This window comes from Oryctolagus cuniculus, chromosome 4 (assembly GCF_051225735.1).
Source record: "Oryctolagus cuniculus isolate XC-2025 breed Fujian yellow rabbit chromosome 4, ASM5122573v1, whole genome shotgun sequence".
Classification (NCBI taxonomy): domain Eukaryota; kingdom Metazoa; phylum Chordata; class Mammalia; order Lagomorpha; family Leporidae; genus Oryctolagus; species Oryctolagus cuniculus.
The window spans coordinates 92,757,371-92,783,453 of NC_142870.1; the positions used below are offsets into that span (position 1 = coordinate 92,757,371).

At 47.1% G+C, this 26,083-nt stretch overlaps 1 protein-coding gene across 2 annotated transcripts in view; it reads right to left on the reverse strand.

Moving 5' to 3' along the window:
• The window catches only part of MCF2L2 (MCF.2 cell line derived transforming sequence-like 2), a 258,331-nt gene that overhangs the window by 106,210 nt on the left and 126,038 nt on the right, over positions 1 to 26,083 (reverse strand). For both annotated transcript variants that reach the window (XM_070072393.2, XM_089332001.1), the window contains exons 11-13: positions 16,442 to 16,633; positions 13,540 to 13,731; positions 1,575 to 1,752 (exon numbers count right to left, since the gene is read on the reverse strand). In XM_070072393.2, the coding sequence (XP_069928494.2) occupies positions 1,575 to 1,752; positions 13,540 to 13,731; positions 16,442 to 16,633 (562 nt within the window). The remainder of the gene's footprint in view (positions 1 to 1,574; positions 1,753 to 13,539; positions 13,732 to 16,441; positions 16,634 to 26,083) is intronic.

The following is a 26,083-nucleotide window of genomic DNA, read 5'->3' on the forward strand; positions in this document are numbered from 1 at the left end:
AAACCTGGATAGAGTTCCAGGTTCCTGGCTTCAGCTTGGGCCAATCCTGGCCATTGTGGCCATCTGGGGAGTAAATTAGTAGATGGAAGATCTCTTTCTCTTTCTGCCTTTCTCTCCTTCTCTCTGCCTTTCAAATAAAGAAAATGAATCCTTAAAAAAATTGAGATCTGTGTATAATGTTTTAGTAATATTCATTTTCCATGAGTGTTTTGAAGACCCTTCACAGTTTATATGAAGCATATAATACTAAGTCAAAGGAGACTAGAGAAATCTCTGGAGAAATATCTAGGGGGAAATAATGCAAACAGGTATGCTAAGAAGTCAACAGACAAATTTTAAAAAAGTACCAAAAAGTATTTGCTAATCCAAACGAGGGCAGGAAAGGAGGAAAAGAGGAATTAAAAAACACATGACACAGATAGATAATAAATAAAGCTGTAGTCTACGGCCATACCACCCTGAATGTGCCCGGTCTCGTCTGATCTTGGAAGCTAAGCAGGGTTGGACCTGGTTAGTACTTGGATGGGAGACAAATAAAATTGTAGCTCTCTCTGTCTCGTCTCATCTCCCTTTCTCTCTCTTGCTCTGTCATTCAAAGAAATAAATGTATCTCAAAAGAAAGCTGGAAAAGCTGAAATGGCTGCTATATTAGTATCAGACAAAACACATTTAAAAGGAAAATGAGGGAAGGACATTTCATAATTATAAAAGGGCTAATATGAGGGTATTTCGAAAAGTTCATGGAAAATGTATATTATGAAAAAAACGGATTCATTCCCCAAAAGGCCCAGAACAGCTAGTGTTGGGCCAGGCTGAGGCTGGGAACCAGGAACCCAGACCTCAGTGGGTCTCCCATGTGGGTAATAGGGACCCAAGTACTTGAGCCATCACCTGCTGCCTCCCAAGGTGTGCATCAGCAGGAAGCTAGAGTCTGAAGCAGAGCCAGGATTTGAACAGAGGAACTCTGATATGGGATGCAGTACTTAACCACTGTGCCAAAGGCCTGCCCTTACAGTTGTTTTAACATTTGAAAATAAATCACTGCACAGTAACAACAGATTATGTGTGTGAGGAGGAAACATATGAACATCTCAGTATATGCACCAACGAGAGAGCACTTGAAGAATTCGACCATCATTCATGATAAAAACTCTCAGACACACTAGGAATAGAAGAGGATGTCCTTAAGCTGATAGAAGGCATCTGTGAAAAACTTACCGCTAACATCATACTTCAAGGTGAAACATGAACTCTTTCCCCAGTATTGACAAAAGACAAGGCTATCTGCGTTTACCTGCTCTATTTGACATTGGACTGAAGTCCCAGTCATTATAATAAGACAAAGTTAAAAAGTCATAAAGACTGAAACAACATGATTGTTTTTCCTTAGAGAAATATATTGTTACTATTAACTGGGTACCTACTGTCATCTCAGTGTTTGTCTTTAGTGTCTGCACCATGACATAGCTGTAGTTTGTTTTCAATAATATCTGTCAAAAAAACAACGCTTCCCAATCTCCACCCTCACAGGTACTTATGAAAGCCACAGAGATTCCTCCTCCTAAATGACCTACCCAGTGCGGAGGGCTGGCTGGTTTTTGGTGACACCCATTTCGGGGAGGACTCGGGATGGGGGGCCACAGGCTGCACGGGGCGAGTCTGCTTGGCTGCCAGTTTCATCAGACTCACTTGCCTCTTGTGAAAGACTTCCTGCACGTCGGCCAGCTTCTGCAGGACTCGCTGGGCTTTGGCCTGCAGGAACAAAAGCAGATCATGATGAAGAGGTCTCTCCTCGCTAAGCCTGAGAACACGAAGCATTCCCTGGCTCCCATCTTCCCCTCCTCCCCCACCACACCTGCCTCGCTCAGGTGAGCCTCCCCCAGGGCATCGCGGTGCAAGTCGTTGCCTATCTTGTCACGTGTCACAATTATGCTATGACCCATGTCTCCCACGTGAGACCTTTGAGAGCCAGGACCGTATCCTTTGCACTACAGGATCTCCAGTGTCTGGAATGCTGCCTGCCATAGGGCAGAGCTCTGGAATCATTCGTCAAATGGATAAATGCTCACTAAGCCATGTGCATTTGTGGTAGGAAAAGCTGCCACTGGCCACAGATGAAGGGCAGTAGGAGGGCTGCTGTACAAAGCGGGAGAGCTTCAAAATAAAAAAAAGCTTCTCCCAAATAAGGAGCCTGTTGGAGAAGAGTTTCACTGTTCTCAGGAAAGCAGGTGGCTGCAGTCGGGGGCAGGATCGAGAGGCCCGTGAAGCACTAGCAATGGCAAGGATACACATTTGAATTTTAATCTGTGTGATCCCTCTTGCTATGTAAGTAGGAAAATAAGAGCTGCAGCAATGCCAGGGGAAAAAACAGAGCTCACAGACGCTGCCTTGGCTGACTGTGTGCGCAATGACGAGGCTCAGGAAACAAAGAACAAGACCTGGAAGTCTCTGAGTTCTGCCAAGGCCTGTGTGCAGCTAAATACGCTCCTTCTGGTCTTGCTTCCAGCAGATATCACTCCAGCTGTGGTGGGTCAGTGGAAGTGGGCAGCCCTTTCTTTGTCAAGCCAACTCGGACAGGTCTCTCCTGGATGATTCTAACCACCAGAGGAGGGACCCAGCATCAGAAGAGCTGAACCCCTACAAACCAAGCAGTGTTACTCGAAGGATGACTCATTCTCAAAGTGCAGGCTCAGCACACACCCACGGAGTCTGGCACAGTTTGCAACCAGAAAAGTAAACTTGTCTTTTTTAGGCTAGTCCGTCTTCTGAGTGAGGGAAAGCACAAAGCCCCGAGGCAGAACTTGGAGCAACTGGGGCTTCCACTGCCCAGGAATGTCAGCTGTGTCAGCTGTGGATCAACCATTCCCCTACAGCCTGAGGGCCTCCGGAGGCTCCTCGCCAGGGCTGCTCTGACTCTGCAGGATCTCAGAGGCCAGACCTGCACCGTCCAATACAGCAACCACCAGCCACGCATGGCCAATGGGCGCCTGCGATGCAGCTACTCTGGACTGAAATGTGCTGTAAATGTAAAACCCACACTGGATTCTGAAGACCTGTGAAGAGGATGTAAAATACTTCATTAAGCATTGTTTATATTGATTGTACATAAAATAGTATTTTGGAATAGGCTTAATAAAACTATCAAAATCGGGGGCCAGCATTGTGGCACAGCAGATTATGCCTCTCCTGCAATGCCAGCATCCCATGCCAGAGTGCCAGATCCAGTCCTGGCTGCTCCGCTTCCAATCCAGCTCCTTGTTAATGAGCCTGGGAAGTGGGAAGGCAGTGGAAGATGGCCCAAGGATTTGGGCTCCTGCCACCCATTTGGGAGACCCAGATGAAGTTCCAGGCTCCTGGCTTTGGCATGGCCCAGCCCTGGCTGTTGCAGACATTTGGGAAGTAAACTAGTGAATGGAAGGGCTCTCTGGCTCCCTCTCTCTCCCTTTCTCTTTGTCACTGTGCCTTTCCAATAAATAAATCTTTTTAAAAGATGCTATTAAATTGATTTTACTTTTTTTCACCTTTTAAAATGTGACCACTGGAAAATCTCAAAATACATATATTTGACTTATATTTCTATTGGACAGTGCTGGTCTAGATCAAACTTCTTTAAAGGACCAAGTGGTAAATATTTGGGGCTTTACAGTTCATCTGGTCTCTGCTGCGACTACCAAATGCTGCTATTATAGCATAAACGCAGCCATAGATTTTTTAAACAATGAGTGTGGCTGTGTTCCCTTAAAACTTCCATAACAAAAGCAGGTGGCAGCCAATCTGGCCCACAAGCCTGCAGTTTGCTGGCCTCTAGTCCACACTAACCTCAGGTCCCTGTTTAAAGGGTCTCTTCTGAGAATGCACCCTGCTCAGAAGCTCAGCTGTACAGTGGACTGAGGTTCTGATAACACAGCTAGGGGGCCAGCTCCCAAAACAAACCAAATTCCCTCTGTCAGCATGAGGGCAATGTCGGTTTCTACTCTATAGGGATGGTTAAGATTTGGTCATTGCAACTACCACTTTGCCCTCCAGGCCCCATGAGACACTCTATGAAGCTGAGACAAGGGCACAAATTGATGCAAAGATCGAGAAACTTGATTGAAGGAGTGACCATTGCATTTGTGGTGTAACGTGGACAGCCTTGGTGAGAGATCAATGACTCAAAAGTTGGACTCTCACATTTCTTCCCTCAGATCTCAGAGTGAATGCTGGGAGTGGCAGAACAGCCAGAAGCAGCCCTAAATTCCTAAGCTCAGATAAGGGGGAAGTTCATGCAAGGGTTAGGGTTAGGGTTAGGGTTACCATATTTTCCTTTTTAAAAAATTTATTTATTTGAAAGGCAGAGAGAGAGAGAGAAAGGAGAGAGAGATGAACTGATCCCCCATCTGCTGGTTCACTCTCCAAATGCCAGCAACAGTCACGGCTGAGCCAGATCAAAGCCAGAAGCCAGAACTGCATCCAGGCCTTCCACATGAGTAACAGGAACCCAAGTATTTGAGCCATCACCCGCTGCCTCCCAGGGTGTACATTAGCAGGAAGCTGGATTGGAAGCAGAGTTGAGAGTTGACCCCAGACACTGCGATATGGAATGTGGGCCATCCAAGAGGCAGCTTCCTTCTGTGCCATAACGCCTGCCCCTTCCTCTTTTCAGCTGGAAATCTAGTCTACATACCATGATCAAAAGTATCTTTTTAAAATGTATGCCTGATCTTATAACTCCCCTGTTCCAAAAGCCCTTCAGGGTTGGTTTCCCCACTGTCCTGGGGCTGGTTTCCCTTGGATCTCACTCTCGACAGTATCCACCCCTGTCTTCCAGCTGTTCCCCGGGTGTGCCTCTGTCTCTAGCCTCATTGCCTTCACATCTTCTGTTCCTTCTGCTGAGGTTCCCTCCCTCCACACTGTTTCCCTGTAAAACTGCTGCATCTTCCAGACTTATCTAGGCATTTCCTCCCAGGTGAAATATCCCAGCCTTCCAGGCTGAGCTGACCACTGCCTCCTCTGTGTTCCCCATTGTCTCTTCCTTCCTATCTGCTCTCAGACCTGGAAGCATTGACTGGGAAGGCACTTGTTTCCCACTGAACTGCCAGCATACGATGGCAAGGATGGTGACTTGCATTTCTGTATTCCCAGAATACAGCATTGGGTGCCTGGTGCAGACTGGGCACCGGTGAATATCCGAAGGGTTGAATCTTGCTGTTTGCCACTGAGATTGCTTCATTCTCTGGCAGGGGTGGCGAGAGTGAATGAGGGAGAACAATCAAGACAGCAGCACAGAGTGGCATGATGGCCATGCGCTGGGAGCACGCCCTGTGAGAGCTCTGACAGTGACAGTGACAGTGACGGGGGCGCTGCTGTAAGAACCGTGATTAATTACTGATGTGGTTTTGATAGCCACTATGTCTTCAACGTAACAGACTCAATCTTTGGACACAGACTACCAGCTTTTTTTTAGTAAATTTTATTTTTTAATGTAGATCTATGCAAAACTGCTAAGTACAAAAGAGTTCCCATACACCTCACACTAGTTTTCTCTTTTATTAATACCTTACATTGATTTATTACCATTAATGAATAAATATTGACACATTATTATCAAAGTTGGTATTTTATTTACATTTCCTAAGTTTTTACCTAACGTACTCTTCCCTTTCCCTCTCCCGGGTAAAACATCACAGTTAGTCCTCAAGTCCTCTGAGGTCTACTGGCTGTGGTAGCTTTTCAGATTTACCTTGGTTTTGATGACCTAAACAGTTTTGAGGAGCATTGATCAGGGATTTGCAGCTGTCTCCCGACTGGGATTCGTCTCAAGTTTTCCTCATGATTACCCTGAGGTCATGAGTTGTGTGTATATGGGCGGGGGGATCCCACGAAGGAGAGGTGTCACTTTCACATCAAGGTGGACGCTATCTGCAGGGCTTATCACTGCTGACGCTGATGCTGACTCTGAGCACTCGGGCGAGGTGGTGGCTGTTAGGTTTTTCCACTGTGAAGTTACTCTTTCACTCTCCTCTTGCTACACACTATGTTTCACTATGCAGCCGACACTTAAGCAGAGAGGGAGTTGTGCTTCCACCTTGAGATCAGGGTATCTAGAGAAATAATTAAGAATTCTTCGGCATGAGGGATCAGTTTCCTCTCCACCATTATTTATATAATCTATGTATTTATATGTATGTGTTTATACCAGCAGGGATTCATGGATGGGTATCTATTTTCTATTCCAGGTTATAATCCAATACTACTTTATTAATTTTGTTATTCAAATTGTTCCAGCATTGGCCATCCAAAGCTCTTTTGCTTTGCACCTATGTCTCATCACTGTGATGTGTTATTTTATTCAGCTTCTTAGCACTTCCTTACTTTCCTGCTCCAGTCCCAGAAGCAGCATAGAACAGCCACAATCTTGAAAACTGTAGTACTTTGGGCCTGGAAAGTCAGGGACACACTAGCTTTTATGAAAATCTTTCATGTCAAAGTTTTATGACTTTGATTTATCCAAAATCTGTATAAGATACTCTTTTTTTTTTTTTTTTTTTGACAGGCAGAGTGGACAGTGAGAGAGAGAGACAGAGAGAAAGGTCTTCCTTTGCCGTTGGTTCACCCTCCAATGGCCGCCGCGGCCGGCGCGCTGCGGCCGGCGCACCGCGCCGATCCGATGGCAGGAGCCAGGAGCCAGGTGCTTTTCCTGGTCTCCCATGGGTTGCAGGGCCCAAGCACCTGGGCCATCCTCCACTGCACTCCCTGGCCACAGCAGAGGGCTGGCCTGGAAGAGGGGCAACCGGGACAGAATCCGGCGCCCCGACCAGGACTAGAACCCGGTGTGCCGGCGCCGCTAGGCGGAGGATTAGCCTAGTGAGCCGCGGCGCCGGCCATAAGATACTCTTTTAACTGCATTCACTAATGGCCTCTGAGGCATGACACATTTAAAAAAACAACTTATTATTTGTCCCCTCTGAAACCCATGTTGAAATTTAATCTTCATTATGAAAATATGAAGAGATAGGACAAGGTGGGCCCATTAGGAGATAATCAGGGCCCTGCCCTGGATCAATGGGTTAATGAGTTCATGAACTATCCCAGCAGGGGGCTGCTATTAAAGTTAGGCAGGGCTCTTGCACATTTCCAGACTTTGTGCCACCTCAAGACTAGTAAGAAGGCAGTCACCAGAGGCAGCCCCTTGACCTTGGACCAGAACTCTGAGCCAAAATAAATCTCTTTTCTTGATAACTTATCAAGTGTATGGTAGTGTATTAATAATAAAAAATAGATTAATACAGAATAAGAAAATATATTATGATGCTTTTGCTTTTTATGCACTTTTTTCCCCAAGATTTATTTGAAAGTCAGTTACAAAGAGAGATGGAGACACACACACACACAGAGAGAGAGAGAGAGAGAGAGAGAGCAAGTGAGCGTGAGAGAGAATGTTCCATCCACTAGTTCACTCCACAATGGCCAGGGCTGAGCCAGACTAAAGCTAGGAGCCAGGAGCCTCATCAGGGTCTCCCATGTGGGAAGCAAGGGCCCAAGCACTTGGGCCTTCTTCTGCTGCTTTCTCAGGCCATTAACAGGGAGCTGGATTGGAAGTGGAACAGCCAAGACACCAACCAGCACCCGTATGGGATGCCGGCATGGCAGGCAACAACTTTACCTGCTATGCCATAGCGCCAGCCCCTAGGAATATTTCTACATGTACAGAGTACTTTGTTGATATTCAGGCCAGTATTCCCCAATAGATGAAACTCACTCTCTTGACATAAGAGGATACTTGAATATTACAACCTAGAGGCTTAGTATAAGCCAAAAGAAGAAAAGATGGGTGTGTCTTAGTCCTTTTTCTTCATCTATAACAGAATACCTGATATTGGATAATTTATAAGAACAGAAGCTTATTTCTGACTGTTCTAGAAGCTGGGAAGGCCAAGGGCATAGTGCTGGCATCTGGTGAGGGCCTTCTTGGTGTATCATAATGTGGTGAGGAAGTACACACACGAGACAGACAGAGGAAGGATGGAGCCCACTCCAGTGATAACAGCATTAACCTGTTCATGAGGGAGTGCTGCATGGCCTAATCATCTCTTCAAGGCCCTGCCTCTTAATACTGTTAAAATGGCAATTAAATTTCAATATGAGTCTTAAAAGGGTCATTAAAGCCTTATCATTTGGGGCCAGCACTGTGGCACAGCGGGTTAAAGCCCTGGCCTGAAGTGCCGGCATCCCATATGGGCGCCAGTTCTAGTCCCTGCTGCTCTTCCAATCCAGCGCTCGGCTATGGCCTGGGAAAGCATTGGAAGATAGAAGTGCTTGGGCCCCTGCACCCACATGGGAGACCCAGAAGAAGCTCCTGGCTTCGGATTGGCTCAGCTCCGGCCATTGCAGCCAATTGGGGAGTGAACCAGCGGGTGGAAGACACCTCTCTCTGTCTCCACCTCTCTCTGTAACTCTTTCAAATAAATAAAATGAATTAAAAAAAAAAAACATATTGTTCCTCTCCTGACCCCAAAACTCATGTCCTTCTCACATACAAAATGCATTCATTCCATCCCCATAGCACCAAATGTCTTAATTTGTTTTAGCAGGAACCCAAAAGTCCAGAGTCTCAAGTTAATTAGATGTGGGTGAGACTGGAGGGGTGATTCATCCTGAGACAATTTCCTCCAGCTGTGAGCCTGTGAAACCAAAACAAGTTACCTAATTCCAAAATACAATGGTGGTACATTCTCATTCAAAAAGTGAATAAAGGGCAGGATGAAAGGGGCAACCGGTCCTGGTAAATCCAAAACCCAATAAGGAAAACAATATAAGCCTTAAAGCTCCACAACCTTCATTCCTGCACTGTCTCCTGGACACACTGGACGGTGGGCCCCCAAAGCCTTGGGCAGCCCTGCCCCTACAGCTTTGCTGAACTCAACCAACACAACAGCTCCCCTGGGCTGGTGCTCCATACAGGTAGTTCTGTGGTCTTAAGGGCAGCCCTGTCCCCATGGCTCCACAGTGCATGGATCTAGTGGAGGTTGTCTGTGGTGGCTCAGCCTGGATACGGCATCCTTTGATATTAGGGCAAAGGTAGCCATGCCCCCAGTGCTCTTGCATTCAGCTACGCTGCAGGTTTAATACCACCTGAAGGATTTCTGCTTGCACGTCTGTAGTAACCAGCTGAGCTGCATCTCAGGGACCACCTGAGCCACAGTTGTGTGGCTTTGGGCCATACTGTAGGGAGGAGAGATCCACGGAGGGCACTCAGGCCTGTCTCCTAAAACCATTCTGCCCTTCTAAAGCTCTGGGCCTGTGATGATGGGAGGGCAGCCTCTAATATCCCTTAATACCTTTGGGGACTTTGTCGCAATGCCTTGATGAATAACACGTGGCTCCCTTCTAGCCACACAAATCGCTTAAGCATACACTTTCCTTCCGAACATACTTCTTCACGCTTTATTATGGTGAGGCTGCATATTCTCCAAACCTTTGTGTTTTGCCTCTCTTTTAATTATAAATTCCATCTTTATCTCTTGGCGCTCACATCTCACTGTATACAGTTAAAAGAAGTCCCAGAATCTGGCGAGGACCTTCATTCTACATCATAACAAGGAAGCAGGTGTGAGACACAGTGAAAGAGAATGACAGGGACTGAATTTATCCTCTTAGCAGAAACCCACTCTGGTGATAACTAATACACTGCCCTGAGAATGGCGTTAATACATCCATGGGAGTGGTGTCCCTGAGTTAATCATCAATTAATGGCCCCACCTCTCTCTTTCTCTCTCTTAAAAAAAAAATTATTTATTTGAAAGTCAGAGTTAGAAAGCAGAGAGAGAGACAGAGAGAGTTCTTCCATCTGCTGGTTCACTCCCCAGACAGCCACAATGTCTGGGGCTGGGCCAGGCCAAAGCCAGGATCTTCATCTGGGTTTTCCATGTGGGTGACAGGGGCCCAAACACTTGGGCCATCTTCTGCTGTTTTCCCCAGGCCATTAGCTGGGATCTGGATTGGAAGAGGAGCAGCTGGGACTCAAAATGGTGACCATATGAGATGTCATAGGCAGCGGCTTTACCCCTTATGCCACAATGCTGGCCCCATGACCCCAGTTCTAAACACCATCACAAAAGCAACTAAATTTCAACTTAAGTTTTGGAGAGGACTATTAAACCACAGCAATGGGCTTCGGGGGCTAATACTACAGTCCATTTTATATATAGGTTTTATTATCATTATTTCTCCTCTATGCTTTCCCTTCCCCCCATGTTGCTGCCTATTTCTAAGAAGCAGTTCTCACTAAGTTCTAGTCACTCCTGGTGGGTGATGTGGTAGGGGAGTTTGCTGAAATTGATCAGAACTGCAGCTGAAGCCACGAGTCTCCTTGGTTGACCTGTTCCACTTAAATGATCAGTTCACAGAGTTGGAGCTGGGTTGAAGCTGTTCTGCCTTAGGAATTTGACCAGAGCTACTGATGCTGTGTACGCAAAATGGCACACACATGAGACAGGCCATCTCTTTGTCCCTGGTGCAGGGAGAGGGAAGAGAAAGGGTCCCGGTGCTTGGTTAAGGTGGCCTGTCCACTCCCCCACCCTACCCTGAGGTCACTCTCACAGCCAGAACTTGGTGGGAGGCACTCAGGGAAAGAGCACAAGCACCTCAGTCCATCTTGTGTTGCTGTAACAGTGCACCCAAGGCCGGGTACTTTATACAGAGGTGTATTTAGCTCACAGTTCTGGAGACTCAGGAGCATGATATCAGCACCTGCTCAGCATGGGTGAGGGCCTTGGGGTGGGTGGACTCACAAGGCAGGAGCCTGTGTGGGAGAGGGATGCAGGGGAGGTGCCAAGGCCTCTGATAACAACCCATTCTCACAGGAGCTAATCCAGTCCCACAGGCCTGGTCCACTCCTGTGGGACAGCATCAAGCCACTCATGAGGCTGGCGCTCACTAAGGGAGAGGTCTGAGTCAAGCTGCCCTCTGCCCCCTGCCCACCCACTATTCAACAGGCCTGGACTGGACACCAGGCACAAGCAAGGCACACAGACACAAGGATGGATGAGTCAAAGGCCCTGCTGTTTAGGAGCTTCTAGTGTAATAAGCAAAACATACACTAAAAATACACAGTTAGAATGCAGTATGATCTGTGTCATAGTAGAGCAAAGTCTGGGTCCATGGGTGGACAGCAGGGTGTTCCCTAGATTACTCATAAAATGCTAATATTCTGTTTGCTCCATCACTGCATTGTCTCTGTCCTGCTCTGTGCCCAGGAAACTGTCCTCTATGACTCTACTGGATAACTTCATGGGCTTTTAGCTGCCTTTGGCCAATGGGATGCATCACCAAGAAATCAGAGATGGAGAAGGAGAAAAGCAGGGGTAGATATTTCTCTACCAGGAACTGCATTTCTCTACGCAAGGCCACAGTTCCTTTGGCAGCCCTCTTAACAGTCACAACTATAGCCTTTCCCAGGTTCCTTTGGGCTGTTCAGGCTCAGGAATGGCAGCGGCTCCTTGTTTCTTGCTGGTGCCAGAGTGCTTCACCATTCCTTTGTTGGGTTCCCTAAATCCTGTACATATCTTTATGAACAGTGCCTATGTCAAACTCCTTTTAATCCTAGGAGTGGGCAGAACCCTTAAACTAGGTGAACTGTCTTCTTTAAAGGGTCTGTGCATGATTCCAAAGAGGTAAAGAAGCCCCTGAAATAGAGGTACATTGCAAGATGGTATGGATCTCAGAAGAAGGTGTACTGTAACCCTGCTGGCTTCATGGCAGAGTGCTCTCCTCAAAATGCAAATGCAATCACATTACTCCCTACTTCAATCCTTCAACAGTTTCCCACTACCCTTGGAATAAAGATCAAACTCTGGGGCCGATGCTGTGGCATAGTGGACTAAGCCTCAGCCTGTGGCACCAGTATCCCATAAGGGTATCAGTTCAAGTCCCAGCTACTCCACTTCTGATCTAGCTCTTTGCTATGGCCTGGGAAAGCAATGGAAGATTGCCCAAGTCCTTGGACTCCCGGGAGACCCAGATGAAGCTCCTGGCTCCTGGCTCCTGGCTCCTGGCTTTGGATCAGCCCAGTTCTGGCCATCATGGCCATTTGGGGAGAGAACCAGCAGATAGAAGACCTTTCTATCTTTCCCTCTCTGTGCCTCTCAAATAAATAAATTAAATCTTTAAAAAAAAAAGATCAAACTCCTCAGCAGCATCCACAAAGCCCTGCCTCATCCCTCAAAGCATCCCTCCTTTATTCTCCAGACTCTGCCACCTGTCTTTTGGTTTTGTACTTGGTACCAGGGTCCCTCCTTCTTGGGCTTTGCACATGCTGTTTCTCCCATTCAGAAAGCTTCCCCCATCTTCTCTACTCACTCTATAGCCCTTGGCTTGCAAGACTCTTCCCTGGAGCTCCCTTAGTCCAGGTCAAATTCCTCTGTCACATGCCCAGCAGGACCCTGGGTCCCCCTCCAGGGCACTTATCTAAGCTTGTCACATTTTGTTGTGATTATTTTGCTGATGGCAGCCTCTCTAACTGTAAGCTCCATGAGGGACAGAAACATGCCTACTTCTGCCCATCGCTGTGTCCTTGGCACTCAGCACAGAACATGACGTATCAGAGACACAAGTATCTGTAGAGAAATGAATGACTGAAGGTGATATTTAATTCAGACTAGGGACGGTCACTTACCAGGATATTCAGGCCTGGAATTTATAAGGCGACCTCAGCTTGACAACTGCTTAGCCATGGGGCTGTCATTGTGGAGCAGGGGATGAAGCTGCCACTTGTCACACTGGCGTTGCCTATAGGAGTGCCAATTTGAGTTCCAGCTGCTCTGCTTCCAATCCAGCTTCCTGCTAGTGTGCCTGAGAAGGCAGTGGACGATGACCCAAGTGCTCTGTCCCTGCCATCCATGTGGGAGACCTGGAGGGAGTTCCTGGCTACTAGCTTTGGCCTGGTCTGGCTGTTGCGACAATTTGGGGAGTGAACCAGTGAATGGGAGATTGATCTCTCTCCTCTCTCTCTCCTCCTACATCTCTCTCCCTCCTTCCCTGTCACTCTGCCTTTCAGATAAATAACCAAATCTTTTAAAAAGCTTTATTTAAGAATAGCCTAGCTAAGGGCCGGCACCATGGCTCACTTGGTTAATCCTCCGCCTGCGGCACCGGCATCCCATATGGGCACCAGATTCTAGTCTTAGTTACTCCTCTTCCAGTCCAGCTCTCTGCTGTGGCCCAGGAGTGCAGTGGAGGATGGCCCAAGTGCTTGGGCCCCTGCACCTGCATGGGAGACCAGGAAGAAGCACCTGGCTCCTGGCTTTGGATTGGCATAGCGCCGGTCGTAGTGGCCATTTGGGGAGTAAACCAATGGAAAGAAGACCTTTCTGCCTCTCTCTCTCTCACTGTCTATAACTCTACCTGTCAAAAAAAAAAAAAAAAAAAAAAAGAATAGCCTAGCCCACTCTTCACAGGCTGCCCAGTGTGTCCTGCATGATGTTTGTAGACAAAAGGTGAAAGCCTCTCCTCCTCCCCCTCTTTCCAAGCACAGCATCAAAATTAAGCCAGAAACCTTACCTTCACATCGGGGGTGAGTATCAGCTCAAACTGGTTGTAAAACTCCTTGGGGCTGAGCAACCGGCACTCCTTGGCTGTGCTCAGGAATGTCTCAATGTCATTCAAGGCAACATCAACCCCCTCTCGAGACTGGCACTTGTCTACAGCTTGGGAAGCCAAGAGGAAGATCCCCGCTTCACACCACTGGCTGACCTTTAGAAAAGAAACACAGTGCCCAGTGCAGTTAGCCTGACTGCAACTCAGAGCCAGCTCAATCCTTAGCAGGCTTGAATTCATACGGGGCCTATCAGGATTCTGAGACAATGGGAAATTGCCAACGGACAACACAAAGTTTAGCAAGTTAACCACTGGGAATAAAACTATGAGGTGGACAATCCCAAACCAAATCTGTCCATTTCTCAGAGAAATCATTCATTAAAGTAAATCATATAATCATTCTTGTCTTTCCCATTGGCAGGAATGGCTGTCTTTCCAGGAGCAGAGAGTTACGTATTTCTAAGGCATCTATAGAAAAAAAAAAGTCATCAATGGCTTTTTGATTTAGTTTACCTGCTAGGCCTCTTGGCTTGCGTCTTAATTGGTTAGGAGAGCACAAAGCAATTAATGGGGCATTAGACCTGGCCCCTACATGCTTTCCTGGTGGAGGGAATGTTTCTTTTCACAAAAATATCACTTCCCTTTGAATTTCCCAGTGACTCACATTTGCATTTATTGGCATTTGTCTTTCCAAAGAAGCATCCAAGAACACAAAAATGTTCTTTGTAATTCAGAACAGCAGTACTCAAGGTTTCTGGATGCTAGGAGGAAATCAGATAGGTGGTGAACTCTAACAATTCAATCTTTTTTAAAAAAGACTCATTTTCTTTGCTCTTCTGAACTTCACTAAAATCCCTAAGAGAAAGACAGTGGGCCCTAGGCTGCCTGAATATTTATGTGCAAAGAAGTTTCCAGTGCATTTCCATCCACTGTGTGACCAGAAGAACAATGCAAAATACACAGAGGAAAAGGTCAAAAAGGAAACACTGCAAGGTGGCTCTCTCTAACTGGGAAAATGATAAGTAACTTAAATATTGGTCTTTATTTTTTCCTAAATTATCCCACACTGAACATGTACTGTATTAAGACTAACAAAAAATAACAAAGATAGTTTAAGCCTAATGCTTATCACTGACAGGGGAGGGAGATGGGATGTATAAGTGCCCATGCGTGACTTTTTCCTTCCTCCCTACATTTTTAGATTCTCATACTTTGATATATATTGTGAAAGCTTTCTCTTTACACACCATACCTAGATGGGCAGAAAACACTGCGCTGGTTCTGCAGAGTCTTTTTCACAGACAGACAGACACACACACACACACACACACACACAATTCTCTCTGGAGCAGAAATGGAGTCAGGAAAACAGCAGCTGATCTTGCAATGAGCTCAGCACACAGGGCAGGCTCCACACCAGCCCCTTCTGAGCCACTTGCTTCTGGAACAACTGCATTTCATTGATGTTAAAATCCCTTTGGCAATGGAATAATGTAAACAGCCTGGGTGGGTGCCCCCAGCCATGGGAGAGAAACAGCTGTGGGAATGGAGTATGCTGACTCATGGCCACCAGTCACATGCTGCTGGGGAACAGCTGACAGGGAAGGCTCCAGAAGGCAGTGCTTGTACTGACTAGGAATTTGTAGAGGTCACCTTCAGAGGGCACCATGGTCTGCCCACTCCTCTCCCTGTGAGGCCCTGTGCACACAGCCGCCTTGTCTAGCCTAGGAAACCTGGGGTTGGAGGCTGGCAGTCACGGTTTCAAATTTGGCTTCCCCTATATGGGGTATACACGGCCTTGGGGCACCACTTACCCTCAGAGTTCTGAGTTGTTCCTGCAGCACCTACTCCACCTGGACCAGATGCACGTGGGCGCTTGTCTAAAATACTGGGCATCACCCCAGACCTATGGAATCTAAGTCTCCAGGGTGGTGCGCTAGGAAATCTGTGATTATAACCCATATCCTGTGTGATTCTCGGGGACTAAATTTTGAGACCCATTGACTTAACCACACTCAATTTCCACTTCTGCCTGCACAATAAAGCCATTAATATCTTCCTCATAGGCTGTCTAGAGGACTAAATAGAAGACACAATAGAGTTAGGTGCACAGTAAACAGCTTTTGTATGAAAGAAATATTTTGCAAATATAGCAGTGGCCTAAATGCACCTGAAAAGAAGTCAAGAAATGTCCTCGGAGGACCAGGACCAAACACATTCTTTAAATCTGGTTCCACACAGAGGAAAATGGGCTTTTGTTAATTTCACGGGACGGGGAGGGACAGCTGGGGCACCTGCTACCTTCAGTCCCTCTCCCACCTAGAACTGGGGTAGTTTCATAATGCCTCTGGAGTGCTTTTTGTTTGTTTGTTTTCTGTATAAAGTACTTGAAGTTGTCAGCAATCGTGGAAGGCAGGGAGGAAAGGTACGGTTCAAACCATCTTACAGAAAATCTTGCAGATGGCCGGCGCCGCGGCTCACTAGGCTAATCCTCCGCCTAGCGGCGCCGGCACACCGGGTTCTAGTCCCGGTCGGGGCGCCGGATTCTGTCCCGGTTGCCCCTCTTCCAGGCCAGCCCTCTGCTGTGGCTAGGGAGTGCAGTGGAGGATGGCCCAGGTGCTTGGGCCCTGCACCCCATGGGAGACCAGGAAAAGCACCTGGCTCCTGGCTCCTGCCATCGGATCAGCGCGGTGCGCCGGCCGCAGCGCGCCGGCCGCGGCGGCCATTGGAGGGTGAACCAACGGCAAAAGGAAGACCTTTCTCTCTGTCTCTCTCTCTCACTGTCCACTCTGCCTGTCAAAAATAAAAAAAAAAAAAAAAAGAAAATCTTGCAGATATATCATGTTCATGGCTTCGTTTCACTCACCTTGTCTAGCTGTCTATGCAGCTCCAAGGACTTTCCTAAAATGTCATATCTTTTCTTGTTTTCATTGATGAAGTCGTCACAAAGGTGCCTGAGCTCCACACACCTGGGCCTGATGGTATCCACTGCATAATGGTGGTTTTGGATGAACTGGTCCCCAACCAGAGCAAGCAGCTGGGCCTTTTCCAAGGGTTCCTGCAAAATGAACACCCACAGCCCAGCATTAGAAGTCAGGACATGTGAGGTTGAATACTGCCTGGCAGTGTGTGTACAAAAGATGCTGACCTAGGTCTCAGACTGGGGAACCTGAGAGAGCTCTGTGGTGCGTTCCAGTTCCCGGGAGGCAAAGCCCAGTCCAGGGTCATGTACACTCTGAAGAGCAGCCCATCTTTCATTCAAATATTTGTTGAGTTGGGGGTTAGATAGTGAGAATATTGTGTTAGCAAGCCAGGGATTTTTTGTTTAATGGAGAATTCAGATATTAACTAAATTATGCAACTCATGGAATTATTGTAGTTGTGATAAGCTCAAGGGCAGAACAGCACAGAGTGTTAAGTACAAATCACAAGAGATTCTCAACTCCCTATTAAGAAGGAGAAAAAGAAAGAGAGACTTGGCCCTGAGCCTGGAAGAAGCTCCTGGCTCCTGGCTTCAGATCTGCCCAGTTCCGGCCATTGCGGCCATTTAGGGAGTGAAGCAGCAGATGGAAGACTTGTCTCTCTCTCTCTCTCTCTGCCTTTCCTTCTCTCTCTGTGTAACTCTGACTTTCAAATAAATAAATAAATCTTAAAAAAAAGAAAGCAATCCTACTTCCAATAACTACAAAAAAAATGCCTTGGAATACATTTAACCAAAGCGGTGAGAGATCTCTACAATGATAACTATAAATCAAATTTATATAAAATTGACTTATTAAAAATAAAGAAGACACAAAGAAGTGGAAAAGCATCCTGTGTTCATGGATTGAAAGAATCAATATCATCAAAATGTGCAAACTACCCAAGGCAATTTACAGATGCAAGTCAATCCCTGTCAAAATCCAGATGATATTTAAAATATATAACAAAGCTACAGTGATTAAAACAGATTTGTAGACCAATGGAGGAGAATTGAGATCCTAGAAGTAAATCCACATATCCCTAACCAACTAATACTCAGGCCAAGGTGCTAAGAACATGCATTGGAAAAAGGATAGTCTTTTTACTAATGATGTGGGGGAAACTGGATATTCACAGGCAAAAGAATAAAACTAGACTCCTATCTCCCACCATTTATAAAAATCAGCTCAAAATGAAGTAAAGACTTAAATACGAGGCCTAACACTTTCAGATTATTGGCAGAAAACATAGTGGGAACACTTTAGGGAAATGGAATGGGAAAGGATTGTTGGGAGCTGCGCTGGTTTCCCTGTATAGGCCTTTGTTTAGATTAATCTTCAACTGTGTTCCCATAAGGAGGATTCACTAGAAAATTCCCTTTGTACAGCTCACTGATATGGTTAGCACTTGGCCATCTGGCTTCAGTGCTCTCTTTCTTGTACCTTGATAAGCACGTCTGATAGCTGTAAGACCTTGCTGCAACTCCCCTTGTCAAACTGATGCTGATTCCTGTAAAATTATTCCTTTGAACTATGTTGTAAGATGACCCCTGCTTGCCCTCGACTGTTAAAATCCTTGCCTTGTACTATATAAGCTGCCTCCTTCTTCAATAAAGTGAGACCTTGATCAGAATACTGTCTTGGTCTCCCTTCTCGTGTCTGGTTTGTCTCTCCATTCAGGTCTGCCCTCCTCGTGTCCTAGTTGATTACCCTGCAGGCTGGGGCAAGGATTTTTCTGGACCATACCCCAAAAGCCCAGGAAATAAAAGCAAAAATAGATAAATTCAATTAAAGAGCTTTTGCAAGCAAAGGAAGCAATTGACAGGGTGTAGAAACACCCCACAGAATGGGAGGAAATATATGCAAGCTATACATCAGACAAGGGGTTAATATCCAGAATATAGAAAGAACTCAAACAATTCAATAACAAACCAAACAATGCAATTTAAAAATGGACAGTGGATCTAAACAGATATGTCTTTTTTTTTCTTTTTTTTTAAAGATTTTATTTGTTTACCTGAAAGTCAGAGTTACAGTGAGGCAGAGGCAGAAAGAGAGAGAGAGAGAGGTCTTCCATCTACTGGTTCACTCCCCAGTTAGCCACAATGGCCGGAGCTGCGCTGATCCGAAGCCAGGAGCCAGGAGCTTCTTCCAGGTCTCCCACGTGGGTGCAGCGGCCCAAGGACTTGAGCCATCTTCTACTGCTTCCCCAGGGCACAGAAGGGAGCTGGATTGGAAATGGAGCAGCTGGGACTAGAACCAACACCCATATCAGATGCTGGCACTGCAGGCGGTGGCTTTAACAGCTATGCCACAGCGCCAGCCCCCTAAACAGATATTTCTCAAAGAAAGACATATAAATGGCCAACAGGTATATGAAAACATGCTCAACTTCACTGTTCATCAGAGAAACTTCAATCAAGGGGCCTGCACTGCAGCACAGTGGTTAAGCTGCCACCCGATGCCAGCATCCCACATGAGCACTGGTTTGGGTGCTAGCTGCTCCACTTCCAACACAATTCCTTGCTAATGTGCCTGGGAAAGCAGCAGAAGATGGCCTAAGTATTTGGGCCCCTACCACCTACATGAGAGACCTGGATGGAGTTCCAGACTCCAGGCTTTGGCCTGGTCCAGTCCTGGCTGTTGTAGCCATTTGGGAAGTAAACCCTCTCTCTCCATCCCACCTTCTCCCTCCCTCCCTGTAACTCTGCCTTTCAAATCAATCTTTAAGGAAAAAAAAAAAAAAAAGAAATGCTGAACAATGCTACAGTGAGATCTTAGCTCATTCCAGTAAGATTAACTATTAACAAAAGGACAAAAGATAACAAGTGTTGGCAAGGATGTGCAGGAAAGGGAACTCCTGCACACTGTTAGTGGGAAAACAGTGAGGAGGCTCCTCAGAAAGTAAAATCAGAACTACCATAGGGCCCAGCCACCCCACTTCTGGTTGTATACTCAAAGGAAATGAATCCAGCAGTGAAAAGACACCTGCACTCTGTGTTTATGGCAGCGCTGTTCACAACAGCCAGGAAACAGAGACACCAAGTGTCCATCACTGATGAATGAATAAAGAAAATGTGACATCCATACACATGGAATATTATCCAGCCATAAAAAGGATGACGTCTTGTCATTTGCAACAACTCAGATGGAAAGGGAGGTCATGGTAAGTGAAATAAGACAAGCACAGAAAGACAAATATCATACTATCTCATTCAAATGTAAAGTTTTAAGAAATAGATGATTGGGGCCGGTGCTGTGGCACAGTGAGTTAAAGCCCTGGCCTGAAGCGCCAGCATTCCATGTGGGCACCGGTTCTAGTCCCGGCTGCTCCTCTTCCAATCCAGCTCTCTGCTATGGCCTGGGATAGTAGTAGAAGATGGCCCAAGTCCTTGGGCCCCTGCGCCCACATGGGAGACCTGGAGGAAGCACCTGGCTCCTGGCTTCAGATTGGCGCAGCTCCAGCCGTTGCAGCCATCTGGGGAGTGAATCAGCGGAGGGAGGACCTCTTTCGTTGTCTCTATCTCTCTCTGTAACTCTTTCAAACAAACAAAATAAATCTTAAAAAAAAGAAATAGATGATGGCATAGAAGTTAAAAATAAAATGGTGAGGAGGACGAGATGGAGGGGCTGATGTGGAAAAGATGATTGATGGGTACCAGACTACAGCTACATAGGAATAAGTTCTGGGTTTCTGTTTTATAGTAGCGAGAAGACAGATAATTTTAATTTATTGTGTATTTATTTTAAAAAAACTAGGATATAGGATTTTTTAATGCTTTCACTGTAAAAAATGTTTGAAAGGCTATATTTACCCTAACTGCATATTACACAATGTACACATGTAACAAAACATCACATAGTACCCCATAAATATTTACAACTTATAAGTCTATTACATTTTTAGGTAAAAAATTATTTTAGGGACCAGTATTATGGCACAGGTTAAGCTGCTGCCTACAATGCCAGCATCCCATATCAGAGTACCGGTTCAAGTCCACATTGCTCTACTTTTTTTTTTTTTTTTTTTTTTTTGACAGGCAGAGTTAGACAGTGAGAGAGAGAAACAGAGATAAAGGTCTTCCTTCTGTTGGTTCACCCCCCAAATGGTCGCCACGGCCGGAGCTACGCCGATCCGAAGTCAGGTGCTTCCTCCTGGTCTCCCATGGGGTGCAGGGCCCAAGCACTTGGGCCATCCTCCACTGCACTCCCTGGCCACAGCAGAGAGCTGGACTGGAAGAGGAGCAACTAGGACAGAATCTGGCGCCCCAACCGGGACTAGAACCCGGAATACCGGCACCGCAGGTGGAGGATTAGCCTAGTGAGCCGCAGCGCCGGCCCCCAGTGCTCTACTTCTGATCCAGCTCGCTGCTAATACACCTGGGGAAGCAGAAGGTGGTCCAAGTGCTTGGACCCCTGCACCCACGTGGGAGACCCAGACATAGGTCCAGGCTTCTGGCTCAGCCCCTGGCTTTTGCAGCCACTTAGAGAGTAAACCAGCAGATGGAAGATCTCTGTCTCTGTCTCTCTCTAACTCCACTTTTCAAATAAATACATCTTAAAGAGATTTGGTTACAGGAATATGCTTCTTTAACCCCACCGCAAGGTCCACAAGGCCCCCGGCTGCTCCGACCCAGTGCTCGACAGGTATTTCCCCCTTTCTGCACAGCTTTCCCCTAACCACGTGTGTCACACTTTCCTGCCCCTCAGCACTCACTGCTTCATGCACTACATGAGGACTGCCATGTCCTGAACCCTGTCCCAGGTGCCGGGGGTCAGTCGTAAAGAAAGCAGGCAAAAATCCCCGCCCTTGTGAAACTTGGCGTGGGTGATAAACGAGAAATTGGATGCTGACAGTGTCTTAGGTGGTGATGTGTGCTAAGGAGAAAAACCCTACAAGGAGGGAAGGCAGGGTGCCCTACTTTAAACAGGAGGTTGCTACTCCGACTGGGAAGGTGCCGCCTGAGCTGTGCAGCAGCATGGGCCCAGCGGGCCTGAGACTGTGGCCCTGAGCAAGTGCCCCTGCAAGGCTGTCCCTAGATTTGCAGATTACCATGCCCAGAGTGCTGTGCAAACACCTGCTCTCCTTGTGGGATTTGGGTACATGCCAGGCATGCACCTGACTAGTCCCCGGCCCATCTCCAGCCCCGGGCACTCAGCCTGCACTAAGCTTCCCTGGCAGACGAGTTTTCACACGTGCAGTCCCAATCCATGGATGGTAGAATGAAGTGTGACCTGTGTGGCTGCACTAGGAAAGGACTCTTGGAGTTCATGCCTGGTTTCCTCCAGACTTCGCCCCATGCCCTTTTCCTTTTGCTGATATTCTCTCACTGTAATAGCTCAGAGCCATGAGCATAACTATATGCTCAATCCTATGAGTCCTTCTAGAAAATCCTCAAATCTGCAAGCATTCTCAGGAATCCTCAATGCATGAGCCAAGACCTTGTGAGGAACAAGCCAGGCAGTGCCTGGCCACAAGGTCGTGGCATGTTTGACAAGTTCAGGTAGCAGGAAGGAGGCGGGTGTGGCTGGAGTACAGGGAACAAGCAGGAAAGGAGCGGAGGCCAAAATCACATAGGGAAGGGGGGGTGGGGAGTGGGGTCTGGACAGCCTTGCTGCCAGGGTGAGCACTTGGGCTTTTCCTCATTGTGATGGGAAGTCCCTGGGCGGTTCTGAAGCTAGGACTCGCTCATGTTCTTGGAAGGCTTGTTCCAGGTACGGTGTCAACAACAGCAGGGCAAGAAGGGAAGCAGGCAGGCTGTCAGGGAACGGACCATGACCCAGGCGAGAGAGGTGATTAAACAAGGCTGGGACCTGAACTAGCTCCTCCTCAGGACCCTTGTGTGGGATACCCTTCCCTCGGCCACTGCAGCCTACACTCACGGGGTCACCTCCTCACAAGGCCTCCCCTGACTACAGTAGTGACAGCCACTGACCCCAGTCCACCCACTCAGGCTCTCCACTCTGTTTAAATTTATTTATTTGAGATTGACAGACACAGAGAGATCTTCCGTCTGCTGGTTCACCCCTCCAATGCCCACATCAGCCAGGCCGAAGTCAGGGGCCTGGAACTCACCCAGGTCTCCCATGTGGGTGGCAAGCACCCAAGCGCTGAGGCCACCATCTGCTTGTGCATGTTTTCAGGAAGCTGGATCAGAAGCGGAGGAGCCAGGACTCTAAAAAGGCATCCTGATATGCGATGTGAGCATTCTAGTGTCTTCCTACATTGCCCATTGCCTACCCTGTTCTAATTTTTTTAACAGACCATATCTCTATCGCAGGGGTGGGGAATGTCCAGCCCACAGGCCCTGCAAAGGCAAACAGGGGCAGGACTCAAAATTCAATAAATCCACAGCAGGCTAATTGTTCGGTTGATAATGTTGCATGACTGGTGAATGACGTTATAAATATCTAAATGGACCTTGGCAGTTACGATTCTTCCTTTGTCCACCAACTCACACTAAAATACATATAAAATATAAGCTACATGAGCACACTTAGTAGATAACCAATAAATGTGATCAACAAAATAAATGAATGAACTAGAGAGCGAGTGGATGCGATTGAGCTGCTTGGCTGGACTTATGTGACATGACATTGACCCTGAGCCAACACAAATGACTGCCACAATCTAAAAGGTCTATGGGAGCAGACAGCCCAAAGCACCTGCGGACCCCGTGGAACACCCAGCAGGCCACATTCACCCTGGTGCAGTTTTTCTCAGTGACATAAGAGTCACTCCAAATGAAGACCAAGTGCCCCTCTCTTAGCTTGCACTGGGTTGCGGTTTCATCAGTATCAACCCCCTCTTCAGTCCCCAGTCATTCACAAAGCTCTGCAGAACCCACATCCTGTTTGCTGCCTTGGCCATTCTAACCCCATCTCCACCAGCTCCAGACACTGACTGCTGAAGCCTCCGCACTTTCTCATGGGGAAAACTGGTCTTCAGCCTCTCCTCCGAATCCCTGCAGGCTCTCCTCTGAATCACGCTCTGGACAGCTGACACAGCAGCAATCCCAACACAAGGTCTCGATGTACCTGCATCACTCCCGAGATCCAAATCTTTTCCTGGCCCATCCCCCACTTCAGGAGCAAACTCCTAAGCAAGGCTCACAGGGCTTTTCAGTACCTAGCTCATTGCTCAGTGTGCCTTTCCCTGACTCCCCCTCCTCCACACCAACTCCATTCTCTGCTGTAACTATCCTCACGATCCATTTGTCACTCCCCCAAATATTCAGGCCTCAGGCCTCCCTGCCTTCTCCACCCGCTGCCCCACCCTTCCCTTTCCCAATCCCCACCTCACCCTATGCTCCTCTGCAGCTAATTCTATCTAAATCACCTTTCAGAGTTTGCTTCTCTGGGACACTTTCTCTGGATCTACCACTTTATTTTGATGTCCCTCCTCTGTACTCACAGCACAGCTCCTCATGGTCACAGCACTGCGATTACTTATGTATGGCATCTACCATGCCATGGATCCTTGTGGACAAGGACTAACTCTAATGCAACTTAAAGCAGGACAGGGCACATAGGAGGCACTTAAGAACAAATTATTGTTTGTAAAGCAAAAAGGAGAATCCAAGTGGGCATAAAGTGACACAAACCACGCAGTGGCTATAGAAAGAACTCAGGGACAAACACCCAGTGTACTTCTTCTTCTTCTTCTTCTTTTTTTTTTTTTTTTGACAGGCAGAGTGGACAGTGAGAGAGAGAGAGACAGAGAGAAAGGTCTTCCTTTGCCATTGGTTCACCCTCCAATGGCTGCCGCCGCCGGCGTGCTGCGCTGATCCGATGGCAGGAGGCAGGCACTTATCCTGGTCTCCCATGGGATGCAGGACCCAAGTACTCGGGCCATCCTCCACTGCCTTCCCTGGCCACAGCAGAGAGCTGGCCTGGAAGAGGGGCAATAGAGACAGAATCCAGCGCCCCGATCGGGACTAGAACCCGGTGTGCGGGCGCCGCAAGACGGAGGATTAGCCTAGTGAGCCGTGGCGCCGGCCAGTGCACTTCTTCGAAATAGCAGACCCAAATTCACACTGGCCACATTCCTGAAAGATTAGCATGCCAGTTCCTCGGGCAGTAATTTTTACTGCTGTGTTCCTGCTATGTCCTCAGAAGTTAGAACAGTGCTTGGCATGGCTGGAGACAGGTAAATATTTGCAGAATGGATAAAGAGTGAAGGAGAGACTTTTGCTACATGGCTTGGCTCCTGCAGATTGAACCCAGGAAATGTTGCGTAGCACAGAATTTACTCCACCATCTCTGTGACATCAATAACAAGAGCTCATACTGGCTGAGAGTTTACTTTAATGCCAGGCACAGTTCTGAACGCTTTACATCCATTATTTCTTGTACGCCTTACAACAAAGTATTTGAAATGGGTACTATTTTATATAAGAGAAGTGGAGGCACAGTGACCCAAGGTGACCCAAGCAGGAAAGAGCCACACTTCACACTCAGCCAGTCTGGCTCCAGAATCCACTTCTAACCAACACATGGAGAAAAATGGCCGCACTTGTTCTGCCTCAGCTTTGAGACCTCCATTGGTTGTTCAAACTTGCCTGGCTTTAGTTAAATATAGAAACATGAAAGCTTGCCAAGGAAGTCTCTGTTTGTTTTTGTTTTTTTTTTTTTTTTTTTTTTTTTTTAAGTTCCACTGCTTAATTTGTTAAGAATAGTATAGAGTTTTCTGGGTCCAGAGGACTGCATCAGAGGACACTTCCAAAGCCCTGCAGCGGCTGCAGCCTGCCCTTTTCCTGGCATGTGGCATCTCATTCTTTGGGACACTTGAGACACAGAACAGGGTCAATGGTAACAGGTCCAGGTAAGTCTGGGGGCAAGACTCAAAAAGACACCTTAGGAGCTGCCTGATCCCACCACAGCCTGGCTGGGAGATCGCCATTATGGAAATGAATGGGTGATGACAGCCACTTCCAAGCACTGACCTCCACTGACGTTCCAGGCACTCACTAACTCTGTACCCTGCATCTAACTCTTTCAAATTGTCACCGGGTTGCTGAGAGGCAGCAAGTGTTATCTCCATTTTATAGATGAGGGGATTGTGTTCAGAAAGGCTGAGAAACTTGCCTGGGGTCATACACCTGGTAGAGCCAACATTTGAATCCAATTCTGTCTGACTCGAAAATGTGTATTCTTGTCACCTTCCAGCCCACCTCCCAGCCGTGCTATGAGTGATGTGCATAGCCATGGCCACCAAATACTTCTGGTGCCTACAAAAAAAACTTTACTGTAAAACATTAAAATTGCAGCTTATTTTATTGTTCACGATAAATAATCAACAAAACCTTCAAAGTAAAAAGGAAGTAATGAGAAAGAAATGGCTGAAATCTGATGCTTTGACCACAAGCTTATCAGGTTTTCTTTCAGATACTGAGTTCCAGAAAGCTGCACAGACAGGTTGCAACATGTAACCAAGAGATCTTTATTGCAATAATAACTTATCTTCCCTGTGGACTCTTTGCTGCTATGGCAAATGAATGAGGAAAGGGTCCACTACAAGAGAAAATGGTGAGAAAGAGGGTGCTATT